The sequence below is a fragment of the Bacillus rossius genome, chromosome 5 (assembly GCF_032445375.1).
Source record: "Bacillus rossius redtenbacheri isolate Brsri chromosome 5, Brsri_v3, whole genome shotgun sequence".
NCBI lineage: Eukaryota > Metazoa > Arthropoda > Insecta > Phasmatodea > Bacillidae > Bacillus > Bacillus rossius.
Window position 1 is genome coordinate 59,762,562 of NC_086333.1, and position 14,079 is coordinate 59,776,640.

General features: G+C 37.2%; 1 protein-coding gene across 2 annotated transcripts in view; it reads right to left on the bottom strand.

Moving 5' to 3' along the window:
- The window catches only part of LOC134531857 (YTH domain-containing family protein 1), a 31,859-nt gene extending 23,797 nt beyond the window's left edge, over positions 1 to 8,062 (bottom strand). Inside the window, exons 1-3 of one of the 2 annotated variants that reach the window (XM_063367852.1) lie at positions 7,830 to 8,062; positions 7,677 to 7,701; positions 462 to 529 (exon numbers count right to left, since the gene is read on the bottom strand). In XM_063367852.1, the coding sequence (XP_063223922.1) occupies positions 462 to 529; positions 7,677 to 7,701; positions 7,830 to 7,853 (117 nt within the window). In that variant the 5' untranslated portion in view covers positions 7,854 to 8,062. The other variant, XM_063367851.1, reaches the window with a different exon arrangement.
- Positions 8,063 to 14,079: the final 6,017 nt, after the last annotated feature.

Below are 14,079 nucleotides of genomic sequence, written 5' to 3' on the forward strand. Positions count from 1 at the left end.
AAATAAGTTTTGTACATTATACCCAGCTACATACTCCTGTAAAATTAAATTAATTAGTGAATGGTAGAAACAGTGTAAAAAAAAAAAAAAAAAAGAGGAAATAAATAATTTTATTAATAAAAAAATTCCCATTCTGTCGGAAATCTCTGGCTGTAATGTAAATCCCCTTTTTGTGGGAAACAACCATTCTATGGAGAATACTCCTCCTGTGGGGAGATACCCTTTCTGTGTCAGATGTGCAGATTTTCTGGACTTCAGTTCTTTGAGGTTATAACTTTTCTGGTTCGACATGAAAGGCAGAAAGCGAGATGTTGTATGGCTTTCATTTGAACATGCTGAGAACCCAAATACCTAACGTAGTAAAAAAAAAATTTTTTTTCCCCCCAACCCTGCTATCAAGTAAACGAACGTCTACGAATTGTAATCCAGCTAACTGGACACAAAGCGAAGCCCTGGCTCACCTGATGATGCGGAGCCCTCCATGAGTCAAAGTCTTCATGCTCGTTCACGTGGTCCTTCGGGCCATTTACTGTGAACAATCACAATGCCAACAAATGTCACACCCTCCACACACAGAACACATTCTCAATTTTTAATCCTCTAAGTTGGGCCCAATACCATGCCGGATTATCCATCGTCAACATAGTTTTAATGGGAATACCACACAAATACAACAAACTACAAACACGAAACACTGACAGAAATGATAAACTCTGAACTTAAAGTACCGGCAACTCAGTAACATGACCAGGTGACACTTAAGAAATAACTCATGTTTCATTATATAAAATTAAAAAAACCTCCAATTATCTAAGCATCATCAAACCATTAAATAAGAAACCATATTGTGCAGAAATACCATTCTGCTTGCTTTGCCTTGTATAATAATATAATATTGAGTGAATTCGACAGATGGTCAGAAACTGTTGTGCATGTAAAAAAAAAGGCTGTCAGAATAATATATGGCAAGCAACTTTTAATGGGGTAAAAATTTAAAGACTTTTTACATACTTTTTTGAAGAAATTTTAAGGAATTATTTAAAACCACGGCAAAAAAAAAATATTCACCCAAATTATTTGAAGTTTATCACAATAATATTTCAACATCAGTCAAAACTGTTGTTGCACTTGATGAACTAATAACACTTACTTTACTGTCTCAAAATTAGGTAACTGCTTATTAAATTTATTTTTTACTACACACTCCTGGTGATTATTTTAATTAGTTAACTTTCCAATAACAATGAACTTAATAAACAAAACACCACATTTCTGGAAGAGTTTTTTTTTTTTGGATGGTTCAGATGCAGCAAGCCTCTCTTTAATGGCAGGGCCTACATTCATTTAAATTATTTTTGAATAAGAAAACAAAAAGGCCACTATGCTTTCCTTTACTGCTTAAGTTAATAAAATTTAAGGATGTTTACGGGCAATAGAAAGAAGTAAGGAGTTATAAGGGCACTTAAATAATAAATTGAAGACTAAGAATATTTTTAAGAAAGGACCATACAAGCCTACAAACCCTGTTTTATCTTGTAGACTCCTTTTTAAAATATCAAAATTTTTACGTGTAGCTATATTATTTAAAAAACTATTATTTTAAAAAAAATTATTATTCATGATAAACCAAGAAAATTTTTTCTAACATATCTTACTTGTAAACTTAACTTTGCAAAAAAGTGGCCTTTTTAACTCTGCAAGCAAACTATACAAGCTAGCTGCCTTGACATTCACAAGGAAAATGCTTTTCCAACATAAAAGTACTTAAAGACAAATTAAAGACTTCGTAATTGGTTATAGTTTCTATTGTCAATGAATATTTGTGTAATAATCAAAAATCAATATAAAGATATAATTGTAAATTGTGGTGAGGTAACTATCCAAAAGTAGGCCTGAGAAGTACCTAGATCTTTCAAAAATGTTTAATTAAGATAAAACAGACTTTATACATAGGTAACTATTATATATAATGGATATAAGAAATAACTGAACTAAATGAAATTCCCTCAAAGTTGAGAAACTTTCTTAACTGAGTTTTACTATATGTACCTAATAATGTAGTTACTCAATTAGTATTTCTTTTTCTTGACAGGACTAGACAAGAATTCAGGGACTCATTTCAGCTAGTGCTAGGCATATATTTAGTTCCAGTTAAGTGAAAGACACTGTGCTTCTAGTCTTCACAAGTTAGAATTGGCATTAGGGTTTTTGTGGGGCCTAAAAAATTAATTAATTTCTATGAGCTTGTAATCTCAGATATCTTTTCTTATGATATTTGTTCTCATTGCTCAGCCACATCACTTATTTCCCCCCACATTTGTTTCTTTCCATTCACATAAATTCAGCTTGTGCCTTTGTTTCACTTGAATTCAATTCCGAAAGACCGCTGCAATTCGGCACAAGTCTGGTGGCAAACATTTTACTCTTTTAATGATTATTACATATAATTTATATAACTCACCCAACATGACCAAACTTTTATCATATTCATGATCACCTTAAAGTGAAAACACCTAGCCGCCATGAAAAATATTAACATAAAAACATACCCTTTGCCGAAAATTAACACAACCAATGTCAATGTAAAATACCATAAAAATACAAAATACAATATTTTTCAGAGTAACTATTATTGCTTAGCAATGCTCCTGTCAATATAAAAATTTGTAAAAAAAAATTAAATGTACACTTGCATTCATTTGTTGAAATATTAAATAAAAAACAATATCAGACAAATTCACACAATAACTGCTCTGTAATCACTACAAAATGCACCATAACATCTATTCAAACCATCAAATGATTAAAAAAAATTTATAGGCCCTATGTGTACAATATCAATTTGTTGGTCTACGCTATAATCACAAATCAACTAATTAAAATAATACTCTCCTTACATGGTTATAAAAAAATTAATACAAATAAAAATCACTTAAAATATTGCAAATCACAACATACAGGCTAATAAACACATAATATTTAACAAGGATTAGTTTATTAATTTAAATTATATTAATAATTATTAGAATTAATAATGGCAGATCCATATTAAAAAATCCATCAAAAATAATATCTACCTCCGGTAAAAACTTCTCTCAATATCCTGATGCTCCATTACAGAATCAATAATAATTAATAGTACTTAAAAAATACCATTTTCAGAGCTATAAGTTACCTATTGTTTTTGAAGTAACTCTGGTCAAGAATTAACATTACTTTTCTGCATTGAATTTTTATATCCCTGAAAATTTGATGTCAAATAGCCTGGGCCTATTGCTGCAATACAGGACCCCTTATCTCCCAAAATGCCAGAACCACCCTGAACCATCCTTAGGTCTGGGAGCGTTCTGTTTGAACGCAGCGCCACGTCTCCCTGACTTCCACATGGTGTTAACAGACTTGTGTGTTTTCTCTTCCTTCCTTTGATTCATATCCCCTCCATTATTTTACCTAAGGCCATCTGTGCCTGCACAGGGCAAGTTAGTAGGATACTTAATAACGACATTATCCTATTATATTGTTCTCCGTAGTACCTCAGAAGGCCAACATGCAACATTTACTTGTAGAGTTTGGGATATATTTTGACCCTATGGGCCTTAATGCAAAAAAACAACCCTTTAAAAAAAAACACAATGCCATTCAGACATATTTGAGGTTATAATTACATCCATTGGTCTGTCGAAAGTTAAAACTAGTCAAGGTTTTGATGTATGGACAGTATTTTTCGGTTCATCTGATTGGATAAATTTCACGTGATTGACGGATGGATGGATGAGACTGATCATTGTGAGTCCAGCGTAATTGTGATTGTTCTGCACTTTTGTATTTTTCAGAATTATCATGTGGCACCATCCAAAAGTTGTTTAATTTAATTTACCGGGTTGTGTAAATCTGTACGAATTTTTTTATGCTCTTTCATTTTGACTGTAATTTTATGTTGATATGTTGTCACATGAACTGTGCAGAGCTTCAGAAGAAACCACACAATCTGAAAACTGCTCAAAATAGGGTGATGTCAGTTTACAAAAAGCATTTAAGAATGTATTGAGGGCAGAAGTGTAATTGTGTTTCTGTATTTTGTTTTTAAACTGTATTTTTAGGAGAGTGTAAAGGGCTAAAAAATGTTTTTTTTTCCAGAATAATTTTCCGAAATGAAAAGCCTGGTACATATTCTTGAAACCACCCAAGGACCTTCATTACACCTTTAGCTTCCCATTCTTCATCATCTAATGTTCCGGTTACAACTCAAATCTCATAGTTGTCCTATGCACGATGAGAAGACTGCAATTCAGTCCAGAGCCATGCACTTAGAGGCGATACCACACAAGAAACACCAGCAAGCATCAAACTCATCATCCCACCTCACTAACACAGATACACCCCTAAGCAGGCCCCTTAATCACACTTCTTTCTAAATAATTTTTATAATTATTATTGTGTGAATTAACCTTGCACTTTAACTTATATTGTGTGGGTTTGCGTGCGTTAAACAGTAAATGTCAAAAGTAACAAATCCTGGAGACTGAGGTGAATGAATAATAACTTGATTGAAATGTTAAGTTATCTACATTAAAACTATGTAAATTCTTAATTAAAATATTTGAAACCTTAAACAAAATAATGGATAGTTTCATCTATACTTATAATCCACTTAAGTCATTACTAGTTGGTCATTATCAAGGAAGGGGTACATCTAGAGAAAAATTTCATTACTTGGCTTCCAAAAATATTTCTAATAATTCTGTTAACGTGCAAAGCGATAACCATATTACTTCATTAACTGAGGCAGAATTACTTTCATGTAGCATGTTCACGGAAGGTAATTATTTTAGCCATGTTGAATGTGATTTTAAGTTGATGTGAAGGTGAGTTATTTATGGCAGTTTTCACAAACTTCTCCTAAACATACCCTCAACAAGGAAATAATAGGGAAAAAAAAATTGTTTTCACCATCGTAACATTCACTTATGTAGATGTTGCTTATATAGGGACCATCTTTTCATACAGTTTCACTTCGTACAGATAAAAGCACTAATAATTTTAAGGGTTATTCAAGAGGATTATCAATTGATATATAAGAGCCAATAAAAAATTCTTACGAAAATTGAATGTTTATTCTGTTCGCAGTATTTTGCTGTTGTTAAGAGTATTCACACTTTAGGAAAGTTGTGCAATTTGGTCATCAAAGTAAATTACGAGAATGTCAGAAACCAAAAGCATAAGGATGGAAAATTTTTCTTCAGATGATAAAATGAAGGTCTTGAGCTTATTTGAGGTACAAACTGTAATAGAAAATTTAAGCGGACAGTCGCTGTTTCAAGAAAAGTAAAAATGTAGCAAGGGAAAAATTGACATTCAATTTTAATGTACGGTACACTGTTGTGGGCTCTAAAAAATATTAAAATATACTTTATGATGAATTAAAACGTGAAAGAAAAATAGCACATTCCATTGAGAAAATTTATCCCATGTAAACTGGTGGCAGACAAAGTTTGGTGTAAAAATTGATCTAGTTCTTTTAAAGACATCCACTTTGATGGGGAGAATGTTATTTATTTGAAGAATCCCTAAATTATGATTTTGAATTTCATTTGATAAGTCAGAAAATGTTAGTATTTAAGGTTTGTATACCAGTTTTATTTGCCCCACATAAGTATCTTAAGATAAGCCCACCTTTACTATAATTAAATTTCTGAACTAATAAATCCCTCGGTTTTCGTTAATTGCTTGTATTCCATAAATTCCGTAAGAAAATAACTCAAAAACTAGAAGAAGTCTAAAATAATGTAAGTTAAAATAGTACATATTACACATATATTAAAGATTCATAAACAAAAGAAATTAGTTTTGGCAAGCTACAATGACCATTATAAATAATTTCAAACACATGTATAGTAATAACATAAAATAATAAAAATACCTACTAACTAAACAAAATTGAAAAGCTGAATAGAGAATGTTTAGTACTTTAACCATGCTCAGCATCCATGCTACAGTCACATTGGCAGTAACTGTTGTTGAAAATGTATTTCCTTTAGTGTAATATTCACCTAGTCCCTAGTGTATAAAATGTATTTGTAGAGATAGGTAGGGTTTTCATTTTGTGTTGAACTGTTTAGTGCATATTTTTAATTGCCAAAATCTCACGAAGTTATATCAAACTGTTTGACACCTGAATATATACATTTAACAAAACTAAACCCAAAATAAGCTTGAGTTCAACTTCAAATATAAAAATGTTCTAACCTGTCAGCAGGGAATTCCAAATAATTTCAATTTCTGCATAACCCAAGGACATTTTACTTCATGCGAAATGTAAAGAAATCATGTTCATCTAGTTCTTCGTAACAATCAGGCACATTTTGAAATATTCGTGGTCGTGGCAGCTGTTCCACAACTTCAATTAAAGCATTATTATCAAAAATCATGTTTACTTCTTTGGCAAGTTATTTCTGTTTCTCCAAAGCATATGTTTTATTCAACTTGTTTGGAATCTGTAAGCACTTCGAAAGAGCTTAGGGGCACAATTTCAGGTGCCTAAATTAAGCACTGCTTGAGATTGTTAGGGGTTCCTTAACCATTTGTGAAACTATTCATTGTGCTAAGCATCCCTTACAAGAGTCTTAAGCAGCTCTTAAAAGTTAAGCAATATTGGCAAAACCAAACAATGTTTCTTCTAGTTTGTAGTATTAGTGATTGTTAGATTTCTTTAATATATGTTTAGGAGGTTAAATTTTTGTTGTTTATCTACAAAGTGGAAGACCTTACACTGACCTGACCTGTCAATTTGGTTAGCTTAGCTACATTAATATTGATATGTAATGAATATGTAACACTTGTAGCTAACCTAACTTACAATACCACTCACAATATTTTACAGTTGTATTTCTATGTAGCAAACCTAATTGAATCAACAATTGGAATGTTGCAACTTCATTTTACAGAATATTTAGAAAAAAAATGTAAAGATATAAAAATATATTTTTAAGCTTTTATATTTTTCCCTCCTTAATAATTAGGCTACCTAAACATCTAATTTCCCGGAAGCCGCCATTGTCAAAATTAACCCTACCATTTTTTGAGCTGTTAGGTGAAATTGTCTTCTTACAATGTAATTTGGGCTTGCATTAATGAGGACTGATTAAGGATCAAACCAGTCTTTATACTGATTACCAGTCATACAATCCTTTATTTACTTTCTTCTCTTGACTTTAAAAATATCCCTTTCCACCTCAAAAACCCCCTAACTAAACCATATCTTTTCAATATTGTCCATTAGAAAGCTTGCTTTAAATCTATATAAGAAAATAATAATTATATATTGAATGATAGCAATACAATTATATATCACACACTCTTCCAAGTAAATACATAAAAAAAACTCTCAAGTCAGTCAACAAACTGAAGCAAAATACTTACTGTAAACTAACCTCACCAAACTCGTCTAGAAACTATCACATCTAGTACTCAGCTGTTCACACAACTACAAATGTATGTAACTACATACTCTTCTGAAAATCTAAATGCTAAAGATATAAAGAGGGAACTAAGTCTAACATTAAAACATTTGACGGCTTAAATTACTATACGGTATACGACTGCACGTTACGTGTCATTTCAGCAAAGCAATAACTATTTTGACAAGTATGGACACGCAAAGGAAAACATTCACTCACCTTGATTCCCTTGTCCTTTCATCCGCTGTTCCATCACACGCATTCCAAGCATGAAAAAGATTGAAACAGATAATTAGTAATTTAACACCACAACTTCTTCGCCCTGTTTCAAATATTTCTGATAACTACGCCCAGTAGGAAGAAAACATCTACCTGATCTGACACGCCCGCTGACATCACCTATTATCTGCACAATACTTCTCTTTCGGCGTTGAAGTTTTTAGCCCTAAACGTCACTAACGTCTATACACTTAACAAACTGTCTTGGTTTAGTCAAAACTTGTTACACAGTCACTTAAAAATAATATAAAATACCACACACAAAACAGTCCATAAAGGAAATATGGCGGCTGCACCAACTCCAGAAAATCCATTCACGACAGCACTACTATTTTCAAGTGCGTCACTACAATATAAATATCGTTCAGAAATGCAAATTTATTGCAATAACACGTATTTTAAAATCATGTATAATATGGTGTTCTTTTTTTAATTGACAGTAGATTATTTAGAATATTTAATACAGGTATATAAGCATGAAAAATAATTTATAAATAATTTTAATAGTCTAATGAAATATACATAATTTATATGTTTTTTGGATTAAATAAATTGACAAAAACTAAAATGTTTGCCAATGGAAATCAGTAACCTTATTAGGAACTCAAGCTTGTTTTCAAAGCTATTTATTTTATTAACCATAAAAATGCAATCCTATCTTCAACCTATACATTATGTTTAACGAAATCATTAGTGTTCCCTCTGCTCGCACAGGCTTTTATAATTGGACGTAATTCACTGGGGCGTATACCGTATGTGCAAGTCAAAGGAATGCAACGTGGAACTGCGCGGCGAACAAAATCCACCTGCGTGACAATAGTTCGTGCTCTTTATGTTAAAAATACAGTTAATTAAATATGTGTGTACGTAGTTTATTAGAAAAAGTTTTTAAATTGATGCATAATACATGATTAATACTGGTTTTTAAAAAAGTGATGCAAATCAGCACAATGACTTGTCTCGTCTTCTCTGCAGTTACACAAGTCTTTTAGCAGTAACGGACCCCTAGAGTTTGAAAGCCATTCAGGGTCGCCTATAGTTCGCCATCATCTTCCATTAGGGCTGGATGCAAATCACACTGCAGAACCTCTCATCCATTCTGTTCATAAACTAACACTACAGTAGTAGTTTATTTTAATCATCATATCTTTTTAGGCTCCAATGCTAGCCCCATGGCTGACCAGAATGTTCCAACAATTTAACAAAATACATTTGTGCCCCATAAATGATTTTTATTTGTCCTATGTAAGATGTTTGCCAGGATAAAGATTGCGATTTAGGATTCAGTATCAATCTAAATTTTATAAAAAAAATTATAAGTTTCACATGCAAGGGGCCACCAGTTAGGCAATCAGTGCAACATGACATTTTTATATCTAAGACCTATGAACTTTCGAAATTTTTTCTTTAATCGACCCATGTCATTATTAGGATATAATAGCCACTGACTTTCAATTGTTTCAGTGCTAGTTGGAGGTCAGGAATGTGTAGCACATGGTCACATTTAACAAGCAAATACCACGGTGTGTAATTTTTTGCATTTGTATATGGTCATCATTTTGACGTCGTACCGACCATGGCCTCTAAGCCGCTAGTACCCGGTCCCATTTTCGGAGACTACCCCCAGGCCAGCGCCTCGGGCGTGACCCCAATAGACGTAGAGAAACTTAAGGGAACGGAATCCCGGGGGCTCGAACACATAAAACAATTGAGGGAAAAGCCATTAGGACAAAATTACTATGACGCCAACCGCCGATGCTCCCTCTGGTTCGCAGAGGCCGTTATGTCACAACAATACTTACTCTTAAGTGCATCGAACACGCCCGAGCGTGATGTCCGCCGAGTGAGTGAAAGTGCACCGCGACGAACACCAAGGTGACAACAGCGCACGGACGGGTGTGGCAATGCGCTAAATTAAATCAATAATTATTCTTTTTAATAAAAACAACTAAATTAATAACAATTAAAAGACAATTAATTCAAGTAAAATTATGTACAATTGTTAAATGATCATGTATTGTCAAATATGTAATTTAAGTCCAAAACTGGTCGGAGCTGTTTTCCCGCGCTTCACGTGTCTTGGCGTGGGGTCGCGCGCCGCCTTCGCGCTCAGTTGCCGTCGGGAGCTCACAGGGTTCGGTCGCTCCGCGAACGCAGAGCCTACAGATTTCGCGCCACATCCAAGTCATCGCAATAGTGTAAGTTCATTAAATCCTTTTTTCAGCTCTGCACCCAACCCCGCTCAGTCTGTCATTTCATGCGACTCATAACTTAACGCTTTTATTCCCAACAGGGAGATTTATACTTACTACGTAATTTTCATGTCCTGAGCAGACAGACAGCGTGAATGAGTCTTATGCAGTTTTCAGGCTTCGAAGCCAGTTAATCATCATTTGTCAAAGGCTCCTAGCCAGCCTCGTGTGTCGAGTCCTAACTTGTTAATCTACGTATTTACGATTTATCTTATTTAACTGTGTAACATCTAACTTGCAATCTAACCACGTAATAATTGTTTTAAGCTCTAATAAGTGACTGTGACACATATGTTCTCATTTAGCCGGGCCTACGTACATTTCGGAACATTTACGTCTTGTAGCAGGTTAGATTGCAAATAACATTAAGAACATTAAATTACATATTGCCGTTTACATGTTAACGTCTCTCACTGCATAAGCCGTTGCAGCATATCAGCTCCGCGATAATTCGCCGCATCCTTCACGACGATAACGGCCACAGTATAAGTCCGCACATACCATTTTGCCATCTATCCTGGTCGCGCGCATCGTCTACGTATAGGGACTATCGTGCTGCGACGGCCAGACAACAGACGCGGCCAGTCCTTGGAACAGCGTGTGTAACGGTTTTTAATAAAGTGCAGTGTCGTGTCAACCAGTTTACCATTTATTTAGAAGGAATCCTGGGTGGCCTGACCAGCCTGGGTATTTTTCAAACCTCGATTCGCTCCTGCCTGCCGCCACGAGGCCGAATCCCCGTTTTTGCCCCCTGAGATCATTTTCAACTTAATAATTACTCAAAAAACTTAAACAGGCAGCGGGAGTGGCGTCAACTAATTACCAGACATTAAACAACTGCGTCGTAGCCACTCCGTGCGAGCACCGCATGCACGGAGCAGACAACAAACCAACTTAACATTCACCGCGGCCACTGGCCTTAATTAAAGTGCCCGTGACAATGATCAAGTTGACGTCGTACCGACCATGGCCTTTAAGCCCGTGTTCCGCACCGCCAGTACCGTATCCCGTTTTCGGAGCGCGCCCCTTGCCCAGACGGATTGAGTCAGGCGAGCGCCTCGGGCGTGACCCCAATAGAACACAAACCTCATTAACAGTCACCGCGGCCACTGGCCTTAATTAAAATGCCCGTGACTATGATCAAGTCAGAATAGGAGAAATCCCTCTAAAACAATTCACAGTGGGACAATATGTTAGTAAATTTACAGTCGCCAACTTGATGTCACAATTTAAATAATTAAATACATTAAATCATTGTTAAGCCTTAAGCACCCAATTACCAGGTGCTACATTTTAATTGGGCACCTGGAACATGTTTTAACTGGTCATAGTGTAAATTCAATTAATATAAGTTTTTTGACGCCGACTCAAAAAGAAGAGAAAGTTTCTCTTCCTTGCGAGGCGGCCATGTCCGGCAGTCTCGAACCACTCCGCGCGGGGAACAGACGTGTGTCCGTGGGCAGCATCCAAGTTTCTTTCATTGATTATTTTTTATTCTGTACTAAATCTTTAAATTTAAAAACTTTTGTTAATTCACCGCTGCCCACGTCGACTCGGCGCGTATTTTGCGGAGCCAGGCCTATCCCGACCGTCTTCAGCGTGATACCGCGATACGTATCGTAGCACAGAACGTACGGTACTGGCCGACTCCAGCGAAAGTGTTTTACTTAAGGAAGCCGTGCATATGCCTGCTGGCTGCACACACGTAAGTGTTTCGCCGAATTTAGGAGCCCGCTCATAGAGCCCCCCTGCACCCGTTAATGTTTGGCGCTGGCCGTCTCCAGCGAGCATCGACCCACGTCCCGCGAGACTGCCGCGGTAACCATTAGTGTCGCGTAGTGTTATGTCTTTTCTGTGTTAATTGTGTAACGGCTAGACGTCGCCAAGTGTTGGTGAGAGTGTTTTGTAGCGGGACTAGATTAAAGGTAATTCTCACCAACTCGTGTACACTAATTTTCCAGTCTCCTGTCCTCCACATGGCCGAGCGGCCTTCACAGTCAAGGGAGAACCATTCAGGGTAGATTCAAGCCGTGTACCTGGCGGGGCACGCGGGGGCAGAGTACCCACGACCCAACACCAACGGCCTAGCAGCCCGCTAGCCTGACGCCCCTCCGGACAACTAGAGCACCGCGACGCCCGTAGCGCCCGTCAGGTACCCCCTGGGCCTTGCACATAGGTCGGGTGACTGCAAAGTCGGATTAGAAGAAATCCCACTAAAATAATTCACAGTGAGACAATATGTTAATAAATTAACAGTCCCCGACTTGATACCACAATTCAAATAATTAAATACTCTAAAACAAGTGTTAAGCCTTAAGCACCCAATTACCAGGTGCCACCTTTTAACTGGGCACCTGGAACGTGTTTTTACCTTATAATAGAGCAAATTAAGTTAATATAAGTTTTTGGCGCCGACTCACAAAGGAGGTGAAACTTTTCCCTCCCTTGCGAGGCGGCCATGTTCGGCAGTCTCCAACCACTCCGCGCCGGGTCAAGATGTGTGTCCGTGAGCAGCCTTTCCCTTTGTTTCACCGATCAGTCATTCTGCAGTAATTTAAATACCTAAACCTTTTCTTTTATTTCATTGCTGCTCACGTCGACTCGATGTGTATTTTGTGGGCGCGGGCTTATACCGACCACCTTCATTAGTGGTTCCACACCGCGTTGCGGACCACGCTACGTACGGCACTGGCCGACTCCCGCCAACATGCATTCGATAAACCGCCAGGCATACGCCTGCTGGCTGCAACCACAAGTAAGTGTAATTTAAGGCCACACTCACTGAGCTACCCTAAGACTTTTGGCACTGGCCGTCTCCAGAACACTCGCAACTGCGTTCCGCGAGACTGCTGCGGCGAATTCATAGTGTGAGATTAGTGTCGTGTTTTGTTCTGTAAGTAACGTATGTTCATGTCAGTCGACATGAAGTTCGGGCACATTCGTTTAAGATGTCCTAAATGTTTACAATTATTCCACTTGTACTTACGGAACTTGCATTCGAACACATAATGATTAACATTTCCACAGCACAAGCACCCGTGCCCACCCTGTTTTTTGACGCCATCTTCCTGCGAACGTGTTTCCACCACATGTACATTTACTGGTCCCTCGGCCTGTTCTGCCGAGCCATGTGAAATTTCTACTTTCGGCATATTTACATGAAGGGCTGCATTTCCCACAGCCACCTCATGCTGGACTGCTATTCCTACTGCCTTTTTGAAGGTGAGGTCATCGGTTTCCAGGTAAAGCCGATGGGTAATGTTTCTGTCCTTTAACCCTACCACAAACTGGTCACACAAGGCGGCGTCTAAGAAGGTACCAAAATTGCAAGAGCTCGTTAATTTCCTTAAATTCACCACAAAATCTGAAACTGTGTCCTGTTCTTGTTGGACACACTTGTGGAAGTTGTGACGCTCGGCAATCACAGACGGTCGTTGAGAAAAATGGCTCGTCAACAAAGTGACTAGCTCGCTGTAGGTACGCTCCGATGGCTTCTTAGGCTCACACAGATTGCGTAGCACTTCATACGTTTGTTTCCCTACAGACGAAATAAGGATTGCACGTCGTTTAACTTAATCCTCTGGCTTGTCTCCCACGCCGTTTCCATGAAAAGCTGTTCGAGCCTTTCGACATACGAGTCCCATGTATCCTCGCCGGGCGTAAAACTTTCAACTTCAAACCCCGACATTCTTTCTGAACATTACACGAGCCGTAATGCACGCAAAGAAACCAATCCCACTCTCGTCGCCAGTGTAGTAACCTTGGGATTACAATGTACAAACTACACACCAGTCTTTGTTTGGCCGTGTATAACAAGCCTCCACCTAAAACTGTCTATCCGGACGTTCGTTGCCAACCTGGCAGCGCACAATATACCACAATATATTTCTTGTGATTGTGCACAGAAGCTTCTGGCTGTCAAGCGATCGCCAATGTTGCAGAGAAATTCAAATTATTTTGCTACATACTTATTAAAAATATGAATCGTGGAGAAGGCTTGGGTTTACATAAAAAAAAGGGTCTCTTTCTTTTATCATAGAGTGCTCCACCCATGTGGGGTAAATTTTCTCGAATGATACTTCTAAGCACGA